Source organism: Enoplosus armatus, chromosome 7, assembly GCF_043641665.1.
Source record: "Enoplosus armatus isolate fEnoArm2 chromosome 7, fEnoArm2.hap1, whole genome shotgun sequence".
Lineage (NCBI taxonomy): Eukaryota > Metazoa > Chordata > Actinopteri > Centrarchiformes > Enoplosidae > Enoplosus > Enoplosus armatus.
Genome location: NC_092186.1, coordinates 20,473,126 through 20,495,664, shown reverse-complemented (window position 1 = coordinate 20,495,664; position 22,539 = coordinate 20,473,126). Strand labels below are relative to the sequence as shown.

Genomic DNA, 22,539 nt, shown 5'->3' with positions numbered 1-22,539 from the left:
ACAACTATCATTTTGGTTTTCAAAAGGATACTAGGCTGTATTTTTGCTGTTCAAAAGAGTTGGGTGTTGTTATTTAGGGAAATGATCTAGACAGAAATGATCTACCTGCCCAGCACCGAAAAACACACTGACAAAGTTAGCACAGATGCATTTCTCAGTGATTTCCTGTAAGGAAAGTGAATATTAGGCTCACAGTATGTTCGTCAGGTTAGCCATAACTTTTTTGCGACAACGATGGGTCAAACATGTTGATGTTCAGCTTGTTGTGAGTTCTGCTCCCAAGTGGCCAGAAAAGATTAATGATGCTAGAAGTATTTCATAAAATGTTGTGTATTGCTTCCAAAGAGCACCCATGTACTGCTTGGCATGTAATTGTACTGTATCTTTGGAGAAGGGTGGAATGTCTCTGGCAGACCTTTTGTTTTCTCTGACTGAGTCACTGATGCAGAGGCATAGGAGTAAAGTGCTTTATATGAGTGAAGCCACTCGCGGTGCTGGTCAGTCGTGATTCTCTGAGGGGAATCTGAGGTGTTGTACTGAACTCTCCTGTCTGCCTCCCACTGAAGCATGATAAACAGCTCTTGTTGCAGTCTAGCTCAGCAGCTTTCACCAGCTCTTCATGAGGCAGTTGTCTAAGAACTGTGAAGGCACAAAAGCTCTATCAGCATGTTTGGCTAGAATTAAAGTGACATTTTGACGATTTAAGTTCTTCCCTACCCTGCTCGGGCTCTCCAGAGAGCATGCTGGGCAGACTAAATGAATAAATCTTTGGATGTCAACAGCATGTAAAAGCCTACCTTCAGTCAACTAGCTAATCCTCTAATGAATCGGTAGCCAGCAGCAACACTGTACGCTCACACAGACACACATTGTTGCTTTGAGGATGATTTAGTAGCAGTCATTAAATTTACACAGGAGAGTCTAAATGTTGGTGACTTCAGAGTAGCAGCAAGAACAGTGTCAGTGTTTTATATAGAAATATATTGCATACATAAGTGGAAATTGTGACTGCACAAAAAATGGGTTTGAATATAGTATAGGGTGTGTGCCTGTAGCGCAGTGAGTGCTGTGTAATTGTACCTTGTCAGTGTACATCCTGGTTCATCGTAAAGCATTTCCATTTCCCAATTTTTTTAAGGAGTTACACTGACAGTTTTTTTGTATTTACTAAATGACATGTAATGCTCAATGCACATGTAAAGCAATCACATTTTCCTGATTGTGATTATGGTGACATGAATTTACTGCAGCACTGCACTGTTCTCTTAACTTTCTTTATAGCATCATAATTGAAGTGGTAATCTAGAGCCAAAATAACCAAACCAGAATCAGATTATGGTCATTTAAAAAGAGCTAAAGCCAAATTGACCTCAGATCTATTTTTGAGAGTATTGCGTACCAAGACAAAATGGCAAGGTTTGAATTAAAGCTGCTTCATACCATGTAAGAAATTAAAATATGTTGCTGCATGGCCTGGGTTTGACAAGATATATAGTGCAGACCATAAGGAATAGGACAGTGACACATTTCTTTTGTTGTATTGACTCTTTAGTTTAGCATATAAGATTTGAAGTCAACAACAACAGATGTAATTAATGATATTAATAAGGGTTACTATCCATTTACCTGTTCGATTGCATGCAGGCTCTCTGACATGGCTTACTGACACACTTAAAAGGAACAAAGCCATCGTTAATGGTGTTAATTACACCAGTGCTTTTCCTGCTGTGACGTGTCAAAATTGTGCTGTGAAAACCCCCCCATGACTACACTGAAATTCAGCTTTCATTTGAGGGTGTTACATCCACATCAGAAGAACAGTAGGAAGTGTAGCCCTTATTACATACAGTAACCTGATTTTAGGGGAGCAACATGTTTTGAATTAAAATGTGGTTGGAAATGTAGTTAATGACTCTCTGACGTCTGTGATCAGGAGATATCAGCAGGCACTTGGTGTCTTCTCTGATGATGATCTCTCAGGTCTGTACTCAAGCTATCTTTAATTCTTACTTTTTTCAGGGGCTTTTTGCCTTCAGTCTGATCTTCACCAAGTGAAACTGATACTCAGTAAACAACTTAACCAGTCAGGATCCTTCCACCTTTAGCTGTTTGTTTAGGATCATCGTCCTGCTGCAGAATTTGGGCTACTATATATAAGAAAAAGGCTTACAAATGATACATTGCTCTTTATATTTGAATGTGAACACCCTTAATGCTGCAAATTCACAGTCATTGTTCAATTTCAAACCCAATAAATAATGTTTTCTGTTCACACTGTACATTGGAGTAGAGATCCAGAACAACAGAAATAACTCTGTCCTACTATTTAATGACTGTGCTGTGTTATTACTCGTAGCCATGTCAGGACCAATAGAAACAGCTGTATTGAGTACAGGCTCAAAGTTAAACAAATGAGGGAGTGCACAATGCAATACATTGTACTGATACCACGCCTCGCTCCTCTATTAAATGACAAAGGATACTTGCCTCTTGGGTTCATGTGAGTGGGACTTCCCATGACTGTGTAGATCACTGGCAACATTGTGTGGCGTGTTTGCCCTCCTCTGACTGCAGCAGCTGAGTTCAGCAGGTTTTAAAGAGCCAGGACAATTTTAAAAGAAGTTTTGAAACCTGCTAATTTCACTGGCGCATTTAAGTTGGCTGCTATAGATTTTTTTTTTTATGTTGTCATGGAAACAAATGGGGGGAACAGTATTGAAAGCTGATATGTTGCATTGACAGAGGGTTTTTCAACTTCCTAAATCAATATAACAACAAAATACACCCTGAAGAACCTCAGTTTTATTCATTTTGAGAAGTACATGGCAGCTGTCTAGATGTACCCAAGGCCTGATAATGATACCAGACATAGTATTCGAACTGCAATTGAAGCCATCTTTAGTGTTGACAATGAGATAACTTGATACACCATTAATTGTCCCGATGCTAGTCATTTAGCTGTACCACACCTCTCCCACAGCCCCTCCGAAGTAGAAAAATTACAACACAATTAAAATGAATCATCTGGTCTAAATCATGACAATAATTCTGAATTGGCATATGAAGTGAACCTAGGTCAAAGGCCACAGTTACCCCACTCCAATCATCTACAAAATTCTTGATTTGATGTCTAATTCTGGTTGATTTCAAGCAGTGCCGGATTATCACACTGGGTTTTGGGAGGCAGCTGATGGCTCCATCTGGGTGTGTTAAATCTGAGCTGAAACAGGAGAAGTGCTGGACACCGGCCAGCTGTTGCTCTCTGACTCCACTCGCTCCTTAACACCACCTCCCAACCATAGACACCTCTGATCATAAAGACTGCTTGAACAGGGAAACACACTTCAGTCTTCTCCAGTTGTTTTAGCCTTGCAGTTAGCAGTTAGCATCATTAATACCCCTATGAAGGCTGCTTAGTAGAGACGCACTATGTTGACATTTGAGTTGCTCTGTCTAAGATGAGATGAGTCACATTGCCAGTTGCATATTGTGAAATGGTTTACTGGGTGTCAGGCAAAGGTCAGGGTCTATTCTGGGCCTTATACATAATGCTGGGTCTGTTGCCCCGGACATGGCACACATAGGCATACATATGCACCCGTTGTGTCACACTGGCTTTCCAGATGATAAACAACACAGTTGTTTTTTTGCATTACATGATGCCAACTGTCTGTTTTGTTGTACCATGCTGTTTTAAAATGCAAGATATTGTTCATGCGGTCAAAGGGTAGTCTCTCTTTCTATTTTACCAACATGGCATCATGTGTCTAGTAAGACCTCACAACTGAATGTGTGAAAGCAATAATGGTAAACTATTGGGATATTGCAAATTACCAATGGTAATGTTAAAAAGTAACAATTTATTACACTTTTGACTGTAGGGCTGCAACTAACAGTGAGTTGTGTTATCGATTAATCTGCCACCATTTTTCTGTATCAGTTGATAATCATTTGGTCTATAAAATGTCAGAACATAGTGAAAAATGTCCATCACAAGTTCCCAGAGTCCAAGTTGACATTGACATAAATTGCTTGTTTTGTCCGACCAGCAGTCCAAAACCTAAAGGCATTCAGTTTTCTATAGATGGTGAAGGAAAACCAAATATTCTCATTTGCAAAGCTGGAACCAGTTAATGTTGACAATTTTTGCTGAAAGGTTTTAATCTATTATCAAAAACACTGCACTCTTACTTTCTGGTGATCGACTAATTATTTTATCTCTCATTGACTGTAGTTGAAAATGATCAACATCCCAAATACAAAAATGAAAACTCCTGCAAAATAAATTTCTTTCTTGAGTCACAAGTTGAATAATTATGATGTAATTATCTATGTGAGAATATGCTAGACTTGAAATTGTAGGTGTTGTGTTGGCCTAAGCTTTTTTCCCATTGGTCAGCATTTCTATGTTTGTTTTTGTTTTGAAGGCATATTTTTATTCATTTTCGTATTTCATTTCATTATTTCATTTATAGTTTTCTTTTTCCTCTTCATTTGGTGGTCACTACTCCATCCAGTCACTGAGGTCAACTCTGATCTTTCTCAGCTGTGTTGGAGCAGAGATCAGATTTAGCCCAGATGACATCATGTGCAGAGTTGGTTAATCCCAGGAAGAGGACTTTGTGTGGTGCTGATGGCTTGCTCCATCCACACAAGTCTATGGAGGCTACCACAGGTTAAAATACAGAAACCACCGCCTAATCCGTGATGACATAATCATATATTTGTACAAGCTTGAAGTATTTTACTTTAAGAGGGATCCTTGAAATGACATGTAACATTTCATCTCACACCCACCCCCAGGCTGTTGTAGCTACAGGATTTGATCCCGCTAGGGCAGTATTTGCTGGTAGCGCTAATATCGACAAATCTGTAAGCTTTTTAGCTGTGAGCAGCAGCTAGTATATAAGTCAGTATCCACTATTTATTTGCCAGTCTTGTCCATCACACCTGCAGTCGTGAAGGGAGAAGCCAGCCAATGATGGTGGCTGTGGAAATGGTGGTATCTGATTGGCTGTTGTGGTTTTGGGAAGGCTGGTCCTACGTTGTTGCAAGTGACGTCTGTTTACAGGCACAAACCAAGCCCCCAAGAAGTGCATCGGGCTTTGAAGCCACTTTGACATAGTGTAATTACAACTTTTGGGTCCGTCACATGATGCACTCTGGCCCATTGAGTTATTTTCCTAGGCATAATGAATGTGAGGGAGCCCGAGCGGTTGGGAGGCGGGGTTAAAGGAAACACTAGTGTGCTTTGCTCTATTGCACAGATGCAGAAGCTGTGTGGTCCAGCCCTAGTGGCTAGTGTCATGGTGGCACTACCTGAAGTTTCATTTAAGTCCCAAAGCCGAATAAGCTTGTTTCACTCCACCAGAACACAGCAGCTATGATTTTTGTTGGAGCACGTTATTGTCGTCTTGAAAACAGGTTCTCGTGAAGCTGGAATTCAAATTCTCCTAGATTCAAAACCTGTCTTGTCGCTGGTCTCATGCAGAGAGCCACTGTACAAGGGCAGGTTGGTTTCAGATGCATTGAACGCAGATACACAGAAACGCACACGGCTGCAGCGTGGAACAGCTGAGGTGGAGAGGTTACTGTAGCAGCAGGTCAGACAGGGAAGGGCTCTTCTGGCCTGTGGGTCAGCTGCCCTGGACACAGGCCAGCACACTTGGCAGAAAGCTGCTCTCTGCATGACCCCACAAGGGGTAACCAAAACGTCCACACCAGTTTAGAGCCGCAACACCTACTCAATTAATCGATTATTCGATTGAAAGAAAATTAGTTGCCAACTATTTTGAAAATCGATAAATAATTTCAGTCATTTTTCAGGCAAAAATGTAAAACGTTTGCTGTTTCCAGCTTCTTAAATGTGAGGATTTACTGCTTTTCTGTGTCGTTTATGTTAGTAAATGAAGAGTCTTTGGGTTTTGGCCTTTTGCTTGGACAAAAGAAGCAATCTGAAGGTGTCTCTTTAGGCTCTGGGAAATTGTAATGAGCATTTTTCACAATTTTTTGATATTTTTTAGACTAAGCGATTAATGGTGACAATAATTGGCAGATTAATCGATGATGAAAATAATCGTTAGTTGCAGCCAAACTCTGGTTAAGTATTGTAAACAAGATGAAGTTAAAGGTGAATTGTTAAATCATCAGAAAACAGTTTTTGCTTTTATTTGTCCCTGCAAATGTTCCATCAGGCAACATAGGTTTTTTTTTGATAAATACCAAAGGGGATGATGTGTTGGATGTGGCTGACTTACGTTTTAGAATATATGCTTTGGAGGAATACAATACATTCCCTTTTACAAAATTTCTTCTGTCGCTGCATCTCTTGCTATGTCAGAGGAGCATGTCGGCACAGGGAGCAGATAACAACTTATTTGATACGGGCAGGAGCTGTGAAAAATCATCGTCACATACAAAGATGTTACATCAGACATTTGCAGCTTGGCCCTGGTCATTTACACAGCCATAGCTTATCCCATCTGCTGGGAATAGAGATGACTCTTAAGTACGTAAAGCTGCCATAAGCCTCTGTTTCCTATTGTAAGCTGTTTTAAAGGGTCCTGTGGTTTGGTGCCATCTGTTTTGACTCATTATTTATATATTTAATATTTTCTTTCCCTGTCCTCCCCGGCATGGCCTGACTTGTGCGAGACGTGCTCGTTGTCCATGTTCATGTGGGAGGTGGATGACGCTTCAGCAGGTCCCCGCTCTGCCTCCCAGACTAATCACGTGTCTTCCTCCTACAGGCTTCCACTCCTCTGTATTGCCTCCTGTCTTCCACTCTCAGTTTCTAACCCCTGGCATGCACAGTAGCTTCTTACTTCTCTGGCACTCTTCCTTGTTGGCATGATGTTGGAGCAGCATGCTGAAATCTTTTTTTTCCATAGATAATAGACCATAGGTTTTGTGGGGATGTTATGGTCCATATTTTCCATGTTGGCATCATATGGGAACAGGAGAATGCATCTCTTCTCCCATTGATTGTAGAAAAACATGTATTAGTCACAGTCATCTTTATTACATGTTTGAGGTTTTTGCTCAAATTATTAGAAGCTTACGCACCTTGTCACCTGTATATGGCTGCTGTTTCTTCTTTTTGATTGCAAACCAAAGCTAAACTGTTAAACTACATAGTTTCTGCAGCATTTGCCAGATGTTTGTTGTTGTTCATAAGATATAACCTTAAACTCCATTGTTCTGACCTTTTCTCTTTTATCATTCATTGTTTCTCTTTTATAAAAGTGTTTCAAGGGATACTTGACAAAAAGTGCTGAAAATGTTGTTATCTAGTTAAACTTAATTGAATCAACTTTTATGTAATATAACTGAACCTTGCTGATACTGTTAACACTTCCCCAAGTGGCCTCTCAGTAGGGGCCTACCACTCGGAGGGTTTAGATTTTGCAAGAATTAAAAAAATATGATAAGTTAATGTCTCTTGCTAGCCCCCTCTTTTCTTTTTTTTAACCATCTCTGTTAAACCATCTTTTGATTGAACCTTGAAGTGAAACCACAGAACACATCCCATAGGACTGAGAACGGTCATCATAAAAGGATGAAAAGTCCCTCATTGTGTTGAACACGGCTCATACTTTATGTGAGCACTCCTACGTGCTAACAGGGCACCAGAAGAGAAAATGCTCCTGATTTGATAAAGGCCTAATGGAGTGAATGTGGGAGCTTAACAGCTTTCGGCTTTCAGTTTATATAATTTAAAATAGAAGTGCTTTGGAATTAGATGCACATGGGAAACAACTTTTAAGATTAAATCTCACTTCAAGCACCTCTTGAGAAGTTGCAAGGCTAAATAAATAGCCAAGCTTCACTCTTCATTCATAACTAATTGTCCCACTGTTTTATAGATAGAGGTAAATCTTATGTTTGCCTGTTTCTTAAATTTAGGAATATCAGAGCTTATTTTATCCATTTGACAAACAGGATAATGTACATCTTTGGATGGTTGGCAGTGTGTGAAAAGGGGACTGCTTACTGCTATTGTAGTCAAGGGCTTTAGCATAGGCTGTGGTACAGCTATTGAAGATTAAGGAAAGGCATTAAGTTGGGTGTGTGTTTGTTCTGTCCTCCTCACGTTTGTCTATAATGCCCTTGTCATCATGAGAGTGGGGTTAATCAGATTACATTTTAGGTTGTAAAGCTGGAGCTAGCGATATAATGAACAATATGTCCTAGTGGGTTGATTATCAGCCATGTCATCACAAAAGCCTGCTGTTAACCAGCTGGAACTGCTCTTTATCCTCTCATATCCCACAAGTCTGACCTGAGACTTAATTTAAGTTCTACTAGGCATTAAAATAAGGACAACATTGCTCTATAGGTATTTAAGTTAATTGCAGGCTGAGGTCATCATGTTGATGTATATGCAAAGTTGTCACTCACAAACTACTTTCTTCCCTTGGGGTAAAGCTCTTAACAGTCATTTTTGCTTTTGTGGTGTTGTAGTTACTTTATAATTTCCCTTCATTGTAATGAAAGCCATGGACGTATTGATGTTTCAAAATGACTTTGATGTCAAATGTGCTACACAGTTTTCTCCATTGAGAATAATTTTCCCCCGCAGGGATAACTGAGCCAAACAACCAACATGTCATGGTAGATATTGACAGTTTGCTTTTTCTGATTTGTGAGCTATGACATATTTTACTTTTTTTTCACTTTATTTTTCTCTCTTCTCTTTCAGGAACCCATAAAGTCCAGGGCGCCACAGCTCCATTTGGAATATAGATTTTACAAACAGTTGGGAAATTCAGGTAAGAGAGATGCAGTCTGTAGATTGTTAGTTTCTGATAGGCAGTGCCATAATGATGAGTTAAATGTGAAATGGCCTTCTCACACTAGATTGTGCTGCACAGGAAGAGAAAACTCAGAAACAGACACACAGACAATCATGTGCGCCCTAAGGTGGAAACGTGATAACACTGTTTACATTTGAAAATGACTTCCACTCACATGTTTTTAGGTTGCTTTTGTGTTTGACATATTAAAGAAGGCGAAATAATTATTATCACAATGATTTTAATGTAGTTTTTATTTGGTTAAATTTGCTGATGTTAAGTCTAATGCAGAGTTTACAGAAGACAGGTTGCAGTAGTCTCGTCTGGTATCATGTGTGTGACAGGTTCACTTGCGAGAGTACCGGAGTTGGTAATCAGGAATAATGGCAGCATGGAAATGGATGCCTTTTTATGAGAGCAAGTTCACAAATGGGAGAGAGACAGAGAAGGACAAAGATTTAATCCCTAAAAATGTTGACACTCTAATATGGAGTTGACTAAATATGTTGATTTTACTTGGTTGAGTGGATTTTTTTTTATGCCATGCCACTGGTATTAAGCTTGTGTGAGACAGTTTGTTTACATCAAGGATTATATACTGTATTGCAACAAATGTGATCATGTCCTACTATTCTGTCTCTTATTTTGGAAAAATGGACTTGAGTGAATGCTAAGTTTAACCTTCTGCATATATGCCAGGTCTGCAATTTAGTTGTGCAGCTGTTGTTCAGGTTTCCATGTTGAATTAGTACGAATATGACTTACCTTCCTCTGTAGTCATCCAATTAGCAAACATTGTGTTCATTTAGGAAAAGCTTAGTTTTCCTCTCTGCACTGCAATGTGAGCTCTGCTTTCAGATTTACATTATTCAGGGAAAAACAATTTTTGTATGAGAAAATTGCCAGGGTAGTGTGAATGGCAGGCAAAAATTGAGAGGAAAGGAAGTATTTTCAAATGTTTCTGCATTAGTGTGGTCATGTAACATCAAGGAAACGTACACATAAACGCAACTCCAACGGCTTACTTTCTACTTGAGGCTAAATTTCACAGTTTGTGTTTGTTTATCTTTCCACATCTGTGGGAGCCAATGGATGCAATGAAAGCCTCTTCTAATCCCAACTCTACAGTACACAGAGTCTTTCCTCTCCTACAGCACTGCCTAGAACATGTTAATATGCTATGATCCATAGCTGTGGCTCCAGGGCAGCAGCTCTTTGATCTGTTCTGGCTGGTCATCTAGTTACAGAGGGTGAGAGAGAAGGCAGTCAGATGGTTGGGAGGTACCAGGACTTGATTTGTTTCACAGCACTGCCTGGCTGGCGAGCTTTTTTTTTTGAAAGGCTAATCTGTCATGTTTGTGTACATTTGTGTAGATGCATGTGTTGATTTGGCTGGCTCACAACTCTCAGTCTGCTCAGTTTTTAATTCAGAAACCGTACGCAAACATGTCACCACTACTTAGTCAAACTGACAAGAGCAAAAGGTACAAAGCAACTCCTGCTGCTTTATGCACTGCAACCACCCACACCTGCATGTCCCATCTGTTCTTTTTTGTCCCTTCTCCCAGACCAAGTCCTTTTTATAATTGCGTAAATGTAGGTACCATGTCCCAATTGACATTTTATCACATAATTTATCCTAACGTAGCCTTACTTAGTCTATTAAAGGGTAACTAAACCCTCAAATTCTGCTAGAACACTTGCTCCCTAACAGAGAAGTGAGGGAGCAAAGACGGTAGGAGGTGTGGCCTTGTGGCTACTTAGTGTTTGATGTGGAGGGTCAGGGGAGACGAGGGAGACTGAAGGGCCAGAGAATTGGGCAAACTTTCAAACTCAAGCAAATACATACATGTTAAATTTTAGTAGAAAAAGCAGTTTTTACACACAGTAGGAATTTTGTTAACATCATATCATTATATGCCAGCAAGAATCTTTGTGTTGGTTTGTACAGTGCAAAGAATAATTTAGTGTGTAATTCCTCTTTAAGGTCTGTGTAAGAGACCTGTTTTTGGATCGTCATATGGCCAAAATCTTCTATCATGGTATATGTAATTTTATATCACGGTAATGGTATATGTTACAATACGGTAATTGTTCTGTAAATGAAATTAAGAAATGGTTTAAAATAACCATACCGCACTTCATGCTCTGTATTTACAATTTCACTCTCCACCTCCATGTTTTCTTGACACTTTCTTCTGTGGTGGTTGACAAATCAGCTTAGAGGTGCATTACCGCCACCAACTGTTGCTCTCACGTCATGTGAGAATATGGTAAGCAGTCCTGCTGCCCAAAACACGTTACCTTGCGAGGAAGCACTGATTTGCTACATAGCCTGCCCTGAATATATAGCAGAGACACTAAGGGATAGCTGGAAACGGTATTGCCAAATCCCTACCGTGGACACATTTCTGCTGTCGCATGGCATATACCATACCATGTCACGTCGCCCAACCCTAATAGAGATCTCTGTATAACAATATTGATTTAAAAACTCATGTTATATACTGTATTTGTATAAGTATGCTTGAATGTATATGTGTGTTTGTCATTCTAAGATTATTGCAAGTGCCCCGGTCCTCTTGTTGCGGTGATCCTCCCCCATCTGACAAGTGTGTGTGTGTCGTGGTCTAATTTAGTGACACGTGCCAGTTTCCTTGCTCCTTGTGCCAGAGCAAAAGCCCTCCACTGTTGATAAGGAGGTGGGGCATTAGGGCAGTCCTTGACTATTTATAGATGGCCCTCTACAAGCATTTGGGCCTTTATGGTGTGTCTACTTGGATTGCTTCCCTAGCCACAGGATCCTCTGCCTCCCTGATTAACTGTGTGTTGCCTGCAGATTTCAGGGGAACTCTCTAGCATGCATTGCTAACAGGGTGTGGCCTATTCTTCTTTATGTCTTACACAATGCATGTCCACACATACATAAATTGAACAGTAACTGTAATTGTCATCTCCTGTGTCATTGCCCCTGAATATAGCAGAGGATTCCTTTAGTCCAGGCTTGTCTCTCTCTGCCTTTTGGTTGTTTCCTCTGGTGCATTAAACACATCATCACTGTTGGTCTTCTGGGTAGGCACATTGCACATGGTAAAAATATTATATTCAGAATAACGTGATTATGATGTGTAAATCCCTATGTTACTCCTGTGACATTTTTACAGGTATATACACACCATCTCTGTTATCTCTATTACGCCGTGTATCGCATCATTATTCTCATACCGTACTAGTGGTTTCACTTTGACCTACGCCGTCTATCATATGATATTTTTATCTCTCAAAAATGGAAACACACATAGATATACTGCGTTTACTTGATCTGCGATGAGGCCCATTTATTTTGGCTAGAACAGCTGGTGAGATCTTTCTGCTTTTTGACATTATCAAAAAATTGATGCAACACAAACAGATTCAACAGGTGGTGTGACGTGTCACATGTTGTTGCCAAAGTGTGACTGGCATGAGTGTGTGGAAATCAAGGACACAATTAATGATGATGATGTTAAATTCCCTCCCACAATGTGTCAGTCTTTCACTGCTCACATGATAGTTTGTACCAGAGTCAGAATATTTAGTTGCCAAGATAAAGCACTTAAATTGTCAAGAAACAAAAATCAGTTGACAATGGATTTGGCTAAATGCTGATTCGTAATATATTTATCCTGTGTTAAGGTTAGACATTATCCGTCTGCTGAGCCAGAGACGGAGACACTAGTAGATTAACTATCATCTAAAAATGTAGCTACAATATCACCACACAGTTGAGCAGAGTGGTCCTGTCTCCAGCTGATGACTGGCTACTCCATGATGATATGACAGGAAGGCTCACTTGACTGTCTAGCATGGGAGGAGTCAAGGCGATAGATCTTAAATCTACTTATGTTGTCAACTTGGCTAAATGGGCACATGTGACCCTGTTAGTCCTACACAACCCAAGAGCCTCAAATATGTCACAGCGTGGACTTCTCAGCGCCTAACGCCCAGGAGGAGCTTATCTGCACACTGTTAATTCTCTTCTGTCCTGAACAGATCCCAGCTGTTGGGAATCCTGCCTCCCAGCAACTGACAATAGATCTGACATCGCAGTTGCTCTGGGAAGTAATAGCAGTACTACTAATTGGCATATAGTTGTTAAAATGTGCTGGTTATAGTGACACAAGTCTTGCACTAGTCAACCTAAGAGTTTGTGGCTTCATCTTCAGTAACTTTACTACTATTGTCAGGGGAATGACTTTCAGACTTCATGCAGTTTTTATTGACCAACTGTCATTTAACTGTATTTAACTGGCTGACTTAACTCATGTGCATGGGTGTTAGTGTAATCAGTGTCATATATAAGGAGGTTTCCACTTGTATATTATTCAGTGATGGGTATCAGCATGCCTGTGAATATTCATGAGCCCCATCAAGGCTTTTGATGGCATGATATGCCGTGTCTGTGACACAGGGTCTATGTTGATCATATTATTTCATTCAAATCATGGACTCTTATCCATGCCATGTGGATAATTCTACGGAGAAAAATCTGTTCGTGTTTATTGCTGTTGTAGGATTATCCTAGGTCAGATTGATAAAATGATTTTAACAAACAAAACTGAGGTGTCATCAGAGGCTACACCATAGAGATAGATACACCATAGAGATAGATGCACCATAGTAAAATATCAAGAAGCAATTCATAAAAATATTATTATAATATTTACTAGTTTAGTTAATTAAATATTTTGCCTTGATTTATAAAAGTAGCATGCTGTAACACTTCACAATGGCACGATAATACATTTTTTGAAATTGATCAATTTTACTGTGATACATTATTATTATTATTATTATTATTATTTTATAGTAATACTTTTTAAAATGATGGCTTGTATACATTTTAAGTAGGGCTTAATGATGAATCATTTCTGCTTCTATGACTCTATGTATGTATGTCCAGTGGTCATAAGTCAAAAGAATGCAATGTAAGAAAGCAAATTAGGTGTGGAACATCATATAAACCATTGCACTGCTTGATAAAGAAGGACAACTTTCCTGTGACTAAGCTTAAAGACAAACTGTCAAGTCCGATGAATAACTTAATTTGTCCCACTTATTACTGGTTTTGGGTGCAATAAATTAAGAGTGCTGTGTTGAGTCAGAGAAATGGAACAACTGCCCTAGATGTTGTAAAATTCAGCCAAATCATTGAGATCTACAGAGGTAAAAAGCTGCAAATATCTGGTAGAATTAATTATTAACCCAAAACAAAACACAAGTATTAATTTTTTATTTTCCCTCCACTAGTGTTCAGCCCTATGGCGTCTGGGATTGTTGTGCTTATGAGCTATGCTGCATTTGTAGCTCCAGGCTCCGTCTGTGTGCAAGCCCATGAGGTGATCACATTTCATCCTTGTGAGAACATCTCCAGAGCACTGAGTCTAATGGAAGTCACTTCTTTTCTTCTCCTCCTCCTCCTCCTCCTCCTCTTCCTCTCTCAGTGCACTCCACTACATAATCTCAATCTTTAATATGCATTACCCTCTCTGGCCATCTCTTCTCTTCTCCAGCCCTCTCCTCTTTGGCCCTTAACTCTGACATTTCATTGTAGGGCAACATTGTCTTCAGCTGCTGTGATGCAGCCTTCCCTCTTACTGTGTTGCCTGGGAAGGCCTGCCTGCAGATAACAATAGGTTGGATTGTCTCAAATTGTCAAGACAGCGGGGGTCAGACCACCACTGACATTTGCTTGTAGTGAAAGCCAGAGCATATCCCATAATGCTGAACACAGTTGGATGTATTTTTTGAGATGACTTTATATAATAGTTCATAGTTCAGTTTTCTTATTGTGTCATTGAACTGTTGAAATGGTTTCTTGGCTTTTAGCTTTTGAAGAGAACAAAATTGTTGCAAGATGCAGTCATGCTCACTGTTTCCTGTGGCAGAGAAAATAGCCGTGTTTCCATTCAATTTTAAGCAAAGCTTTGAAACGTTGCAAAAAAGAAATGCGAATTAGGCACGTATCAACTGGTTTGGAGCAAATAAACTAGGCTCGTTGCAAAGCGTAGTTTCATAAGAAGTTGGTGGTATAGGCTACGTTTTACATATGGCTGTTATCCGCCAGTAAACAGAAGAAGTAGAGGTTACAAACCAGAAACAAAACAAGTTGCCTTGGCGATCTAACCCATCTAAGGGAGAAAATTTGTTTCTATTGGGCAAGTTTTAATTGTTCTTTCATGTCAGCTAGTATTGGCCATGTTTTGTGCTGTCCGGAGACAAAGACAAATTACTGTGGAATAGTTCAGCGGAAACAGCTGATCAGTCATGTGAGTTAAATGTTCGCCACATCAGAACTTATTCGGCAAGGGTGTTTCCATATCCCATTTAGTGCATCAAGTCTTTATCAACAAAAAGCATCTCAAGTGAGCATAAAAACTTCTTTGCTTTTTATCGAATTTTGCCGTTTCCAACAAGTTTGTTTTTTTTGTTATGGTTGAGTTAGTGTCAGCCATAACAATACATATCTCACCAAAAAAGTGCTCTGGGATTTTTCCACCAACCATTTCTAGAGCAGTCTTTGCTCACATCCACCAACACAAGATTATAAAACACTGTGTGCTTTCCTCTTGTGATGAGTGTGCTTTGAATGCCCTCTAGATTTGGGCCAAGCTTTGATGAGTCAGCCTCACAGTGATCTCTTGTCACTGCCTCATCTGTCATGGGCATCATTACCAGGAAAATCCTAGAGACTAAAGGGCAGACAGGTGTATGTGTGTGTGCGTGTGTTTGTGTGTGCGTACGTACAAGCGTGCATGCATGAGAGTATGTGTGTCAGTTTACATCCATGCATGCGCGGTGTGTTTTGTTGCCCTGTTAGTCTGATGTTGAGGGGTGATCAGGTAAATCCGACTGTAAACTCTCTGCCCCAGGCAGCTGACATACACATGCACATAGAAACGGATTACTTGTGCACACAGTGCTGTGCCCATTCTCAACTATCTCTATCACACATTTATTTTTTTATTACACACAAGAACAGTACAAATGTGCTTGCCCATTCTCTCAATTTCTGTCCTGTTTTTTAATGTGTCTTAATCTCACCGACTCTCTTTATCTGTCTGTGTCACTGACTTTCTCTCTCAGTGCTGTTACGCCTGCTGTTGTAGCAGCACTGATGTGGTGTCCCATGGTTAGTGAGCTTTCAGGGAGCTGTAGAGTAAGTAGACACTAGGCCTTTGGCACCACAGCATGGTTCAAAGTTCCCAGGATGGCTGACTGGTGATAGAACCAACACGACAAGGACTAATCTGGTAGACCTGGAGACTGGTGGTTTAGATCGTGGGTTAGGCTCGGGTTGAAGTGGTAGGCTACAACTTTTCTGACAGTTGATCAGAACTCAATGGATGCTCAGGCAAAAATGAGTTATAAAATGACTGAAATTTCAATGGGGGTGGGCTGGCAAAAATGCCAGATAAATGAGTCTGGTTTTTGTGTCTACGTAGCATTACTTATCTTTTTTTCCAGCGAGCTGTTGCATGTCATTCAAGAGTGTTTGTGAAATATGATGCAGATTCCTCACAGGCCTCAGCAGTTAATTTCGTTGTGACAAAGCTGTTCAGTCTGTAGCCAGCAGACTTTAGGAAAGAGCAGCTTTAGGTCAGTGTGAGAATGCTTCTTTTTTGTGGTTTTAAGTAGAAAATGTGGTACCAGATTATTAAGAAATTGGAAATTGCCCTGATGATTTTAAGATATGTAGGATTTTTTTTTCAAAATTAGAAATACTTTACCGTTACTCTTAGTTATGTGCCTTATTGTTCCATCAGAAGGATACACTGTTGTGTTTTGCCCCACCCCAGTTTTCCCACCAATATACATAAAGATAGTACATGCTGCCGGGTTGATCCATCCACATTCTTCAAAAGTCATACACGTTACCACAAAATGGGTGTGGTGGTTTCCAGTAGCAAAGGCTATTTACAGTCACTGGTGTTTCTTTTAGACACCTTTCCCTTCAATCGTACATGAGAGGGGAAGAAGCTGTAAGCCACGCCCGTTTCTAGTTTGTCAGTGAAGAGTCTCCTCCCATACTTTCTTATCAACAAACCAGGGTGATTATTCAGTTCAATTCAGTTATTACACTAGTATTGAGGTTTTAAATCATTTACTAAATGGTGATACCGGTAAAATAATGTTTTGCATAACTTTTGGTTTTTATGACCCAAAGATGACCCAGAAGAAAAAGGAACTTGGGCAACAAAAAGTTGAGAAACAGTGCACTGACCTCATTCCATACAAAGTGTTAATATTCTCAATAGCTTATTCATGTTTCCATGTCAAGATAAGAGTAAAACAGTTTTTTAAGTACAGAATATATCACAAATATTTAATGTAATGCAGTTTAATAAACCTGCACCCTTTTCTGCATATCAAGTAACCCCAACTCATTGTCAGGCAAGTGGAATAAAAGTACCCATTAAAGAGAAAGTGTTATCAACCATTGTATTGTGATCATTTAATTGACAAGGCAATATTTTACTACAGTCCACTAACTTTATTTCTGTGTGTCTGTTCACAGAGGGAATCCCTCAGGTGTACTACTTTGGTCCTTGCGGGAAATACAACGCCATGGTGCTAGAGCTGCTCGGACCCAGTCTAGAGGACCTGTTTGACCTCTGCGACCGCACCTTCTCCCTCAAGACCGTCCTCATGATAGCCATACAGCTGGTAAGGCCTGGGAGAGGAGAGCAGCAGGCGATATTTATATTTAGATAAGCTAGCTTTACAGAAAATATTGTGAAATATGGATGGGTGGTTGAGTGATTTAAAATTTCAAATACTAATCTTGATCCTTTTACTGCGCTTCTAGATAACACGGATGGAGTATGTCCACACCAAGAGTCTGATATACAGAGACGTGAAGCCAGAAAACTTCCTGGTTGGGCGACCAGGAAGCAAGAGGCAGCACACCATCCACATCATTGACTTTGGTCTGGCCAAAGAGTACATAGACCCCGAGACCAAAAAACACATCCCCTACCGGGAGCACAAGAGTCTGACTGGGACGGCACGCTACATGAGCATTAACACACACTTGGGAAAAGGTAAGAAAGTCTCAGGAACAGGGCTGTGGTTTGATTTGCCCTTTAGATTCGCATTTATATTAAGTTTAATGGAGATGTCCTAACAGTATCATGTACAAATACAACATCAGTATGCACCCAGCATTTTAAACAAATACCTCTTAAGCTGATTTTACACACAGTTATTTGTTTAACCATTGAAAGTTACTGTACCTAAGGTGTCTCTTGAGATCAGCAGTGTCAGTTTAAGCTCGTATAAATTGTTAAGATTTCTCTGTGAAGCCTCTCCTCTTAATTCACTCTGCTGTTTTTCCTCTATGGCAGGGGTGGCCAACCATGTGCCATGCACAGTCAACAGTCTGCACATTTTAAGTCCAACCAATCACCTCAGGAGGTGATTTCACTGATTAGTTCTTCCCGTCTGCTTGTCAGAGTGCTAATCACTGGGTGGAGTGTTTTGCTGGAATGAAAACCTGCAGACTGTTGGCTCTCCATGGCACAGGACACCCCCTCCACCCCATGGCTTAATCATGGCCTTTTATTCTGTACATGGTTAATTATGACTCCTGGATAATTGTGCTGTCGTGCTGTATTTCCTACCGCCCAGTTGCCTGTTAACCTTGCCAGCTGGTTATGAAATGAATTTGTTTCTCACAGCTAACCTAATTTTTGTCTTGTTCTCTCTATTCCAGAGCAAAGCAGAAGGGATGATTTGGAGGCGCTGGGTCACATGTTCATGTACTTCCTCCGAGGTAGCCTCCCCTGGCAGGGCCTAAAGGTAGTGCATGATTTGACATCAACCAAATATTGGCACACACTAATTTTTGTTTTTATTATATTATTATCAAACTCCATTCTGTCACACTGGTGACATTTTAAGGTCTCCCCACTGATACATCTGTATTGTTTGTTGAAGCTGAAAGACTAAGAAGCACCCTCACTCAGACAGAGAAACTATTGAGACGTCTGGTTGTTTATGGTTGTTTAATTTGCTGTTTGCTTAATACAAACTTGATATAATCTGTGGGGATGATGCACAATGATGAGGTGCTCAGATAGAAATGACAGGGCGGAGGCAACGTGAAGAGAAGTGGTGTTCCAAGTGCCAAGTCCCTTATTTTCTTTATCAGGACACCGTGGGGTTCTTCATTGTTCATTATGGTCACACTTTTTATACTTTTTCTTTTGCTTATGTAGGGATCTTATCTTTGGTTAACTACGCGATACAAAGTGTTTGTGTTATTCCACTTGCCAACAAACAACAAATATGTCATCAAATCAATTTATTGGCAGTATATAACACATTTTTGATCTCACTTGTTTGTTCGTGAAATACAGTTCCTACCTTAGAGTTCTTGTTGCTTATGTTAGAACAGCTGATTGCAGCAAAGGGTACAGCTGGTCCCTCCAATCTCTCCAAAACCACAGACCTGAGTTTTAAACTCTTTAAAACTTGATTACAAATCTACAGTAAAGGTATTTTACTGATTAAATGCACTCAGAATACAAGAATAGAGAATAGTGGTAGATGACATGCTGCACAATGTTAACATTATTATTCCGGCAGAGTTATGCATCGACTAACTTTGTCACCTGTCAGCCAGTCAGAATCAAGAAATCTCAGAATAATGAATGAAAGGTAATATTGTCTTCCTTTTTTATAAAGTAATCTGTCATCAATTTCTGTGTGTATTGTGGCCACACACCACTTGTGTTTATGTTTGTTAGGTGCTCACAATCAAATCTATATAATCAGTGACGAGAAAAACAAAGACTCCCTGTAGATGTGGGCCCTCCCTTGTTTTTGCCTGTGTTGCTACACAAACAGTCACATGCAACAACACACTTGCTCTGTTGCTTTTTTAAAAAAAAATTTATACAGGCGTTGATATCAAAGGTGTACATAGAACAGACTGGAAGACAAGACACCTCATCTGAACATTTGTTATGTGGGAGGAAGCTCGTGGTAGATGAATGTGAGGGATGCATTCATGTGGGGGATGTCGGGTGGCTCAGGCCAAAACAAGTTCTCACCAACACACAACATGACAGTTAGCATCAAAATACAATGAGCCAGTATAATGACCAGATAAGGAACGCACAATGAGTTGTACTCACGCCTGTATGGAGTATAACAGTATTCAACCCTGCAGGCTTATTGAATTATCATCACTAGACTGCTGATGAGTAGAAGAAGTTTTACTGGTCTGATGAATCCCGAATTCTAGATGGTAGATTGAGTGTGTTGCCTGAAAAACACTAGACAATTTGAGAACTTAGACATGTTCAAGACAGCGCTCCCTGTCAAATACAAGAATCATCCTGGGATGGTTGGAGAAACATTCAAGTTCTGTCGTTTACATAGTCGTAATGCTACAGGTCCCTTTTTGAGTCACTGCCATAGCTTTTGGCAAAAGTGGTCTAGAAGTGTACTGAACAGGGCTCGCCATGTGTGAAGTACCCCAGTGCTGTACATATCTGTGTAGTGACTCAAGAATTCAGAATGACTAACCAGAGCATTTGCATCTGTCTGCTACTAAAGTGCCCAGTATATAACGTATTTGAAAATTACACCTATTCATTTACACTGCCTGCAGCTACGTATTTGCTCAAGCTTTGAATGTAATATGTGTTTTTCCTGTCTCCCTTCTAGGCGGACACTTTGAAGGAGAGGTATCAGAAAATTGGGGACACCAAGCGGGCGACACCCATTGAAGTGCTTTGTGAAAGCTTCCCTGGTCAGTAGAACCAACCAGGTCCCTTTGGTTACTGTGTTGTTTAACTTCTTCCTCAGTCACCCAGATTTCTAATTTAATGATATGCTCTCTTTTGCTACAGAAGAGATGGCCACCTACCTGCGCTACGTGAGGAGGCTGGACTTCTTTGAGAAGCCTGATTATGACTACTTGAGGAAGCTCTTCACTGATCTGTTCGACAGGAACGGCTATGTCTTTGACTATGAATATGACTGGGTCGGCAAATCACTTGTGAGTGCCTCTTACTGAATCCACTCATCCTCCCCTTCCTTTCCCTCTGAAATCCTTTGATTGGATCGAGTCTCACGGCTGCAGTTGCTGTATTGCTCTCACTGTAATCATTTGTCACGAGGTCATAACCGATTCTTTTTGCAAACCCTGTAATGTAAAATTGCTTACATTGTGGGTGCTAAATGTTTTTACCTTTCACTAAATTCAGCACCATAGTTTTTCCTCTTTATTTCCTTTAAATTGTCTACATTTTGACACTGTCCTTGTGTTTTCCACAGCCCACACCGATAGGCCCTATCCCCAGTGACACGCCCCTGCAGCCCAGCAGCAGAGACAAAGCACAACAGCAGACCAAAAACCAGGTGAGATCAGCATTAAAACACACCAAACACCAATCTACCAAACAACTGATCAACTGATCAGCCAATCAGCCAGCCCTGTCAGTCAAGTTCCTCCACCAGGCTACTCTTGTCGTGTCCAGCTTTATTCAAGTTCCTGGAGAAAATGGCTGCCGTTCAGTTCCACTTCTCCTTCATTCCTGTTCCCGTCCACAGTCTGACTGCTTGGCAGTGACGTCATCTTTCTCTCAAGTCTTTGGCAGACAATATTTGACGCCTTATTAATAAATGAACTGCACCATCATGAGGCAGGCTCTCCTGCTCCAGCTGTGAAACAAAAGCACCGTTTTTTGGCTTCAATTTATTCTTCACACCGTGCCACTCTAAGCTGCAGTCATTGCATGCATGAGTTGAAAATGCAAATTGCATTGTTCATACCAGTAATGACAAGCTATATGCTTAGTGTGTGACAAAGTGTGTACTTTTATTTTTTTTATTCCCTTTATTGGCATGCTATCCGAGCCTTGTTTTGTTTGTTTAATTTAGCAGAGAGGTGATAATTCAAGAGTTTTAGTAGAAAACAACCATGAAATCCTTCTGATGGGCACAAAGAATGGTTGTTGTACTTGATGAGTCTGACTCATTGTTTCCCGTAAAGCCATACAGGGAGTGCATTAGATTTTATGATAGACTTATTACAGTGGACTCTAGCCTCTTTTTACTGTTCTACATTTGACATGATTGGCTTGGTAACAACTTGCCACCCTTTGAAGCTCACAAAGCACCACCTCCAGTACGATGCACGATGCCCATGACTGTAAAAACCTGTAATATCCTGGTTAAAACAGTCAGAAAACATCTGCTATCTGCCTCTGTAGTTGGAGATTATATTTGTTGGTGGGAAAAAGTACACGTTTAGGTCCGCGAATGAAAGCACAAAGTTAAAAAACCCCAAAACAAGTTCAAATAATGCTGTTGCCTAAATGCCCAGTAACATAGATAACTGTCTGTGTTGTATTGAATATGCAGTTCTAGCTCAGGTGATCAAGGCTGTTTTCTTTTTCTCCTGCATGACTTTGTTAGTGTGTTGATCTGTGCTTCGCATAAATTTTTGCTTCCCTCTACTCCTCTATTAACATAGTTTGTCTTAACAAGCCTGCTTCTGCTTGGAAGATGTCTTCTATAATTTTTTTGTTTTTGTTTCTTTTTTTTCATTCACCCCCCCCCCCCCCCTTCCCCCACAACTCTGCCCCTCCACCACATTGCCTCACCCTCAACCCCCGACCCCTCACCCCACAATCTTCTTTTCTCACCACTTCTCGACCACCTGCCTCAACCCTTTTTGCTCTTTGCGTCA

General features: G+C 40.4%; 1 protein-coding gene across 2 annotated transcripts in view; it reads left to right on the top strand.

Annotated features, from left to right (window-relative positions):
• The window catches only part of csnk1g2b (casein kinase 1, gamma 2b), a 33,956-nt gene that overhangs the window by 7,685 nt on the left and 3,732 nt on the right, over nt 1–22,539 (top strand). For both annotated transcript variants that reach the window (XM_070909512.1, XM_070909511.1), the window contains exons 3-9: nt 8,702–8,771; nt 17,353–17,501; nt 17,644–17,878; nt 18,550–18,635; nt 20,511–20,595; nt 20,696–20,844; nt 21,123–21,206. In XM_070909512.1, the coding sequence (XP_070765613.1) occupies nt 8,702–8,771; nt 17,353–17,501; nt 17,644–17,878; nt 18,550–18,635; nt 20,511–20,595; nt 20,696–20,844; nt 21,123–21,206 (858 nt within the window). The remainder of the gene's footprint in view (nt 1–8,701; nt 8,772–17,352; nt 17,502–17,643; nt 17,879–18,549; nt 18,636–20,510; nt 20,596–20,695; nt 20,845–21,122; nt 21,207–22,539) is intronic.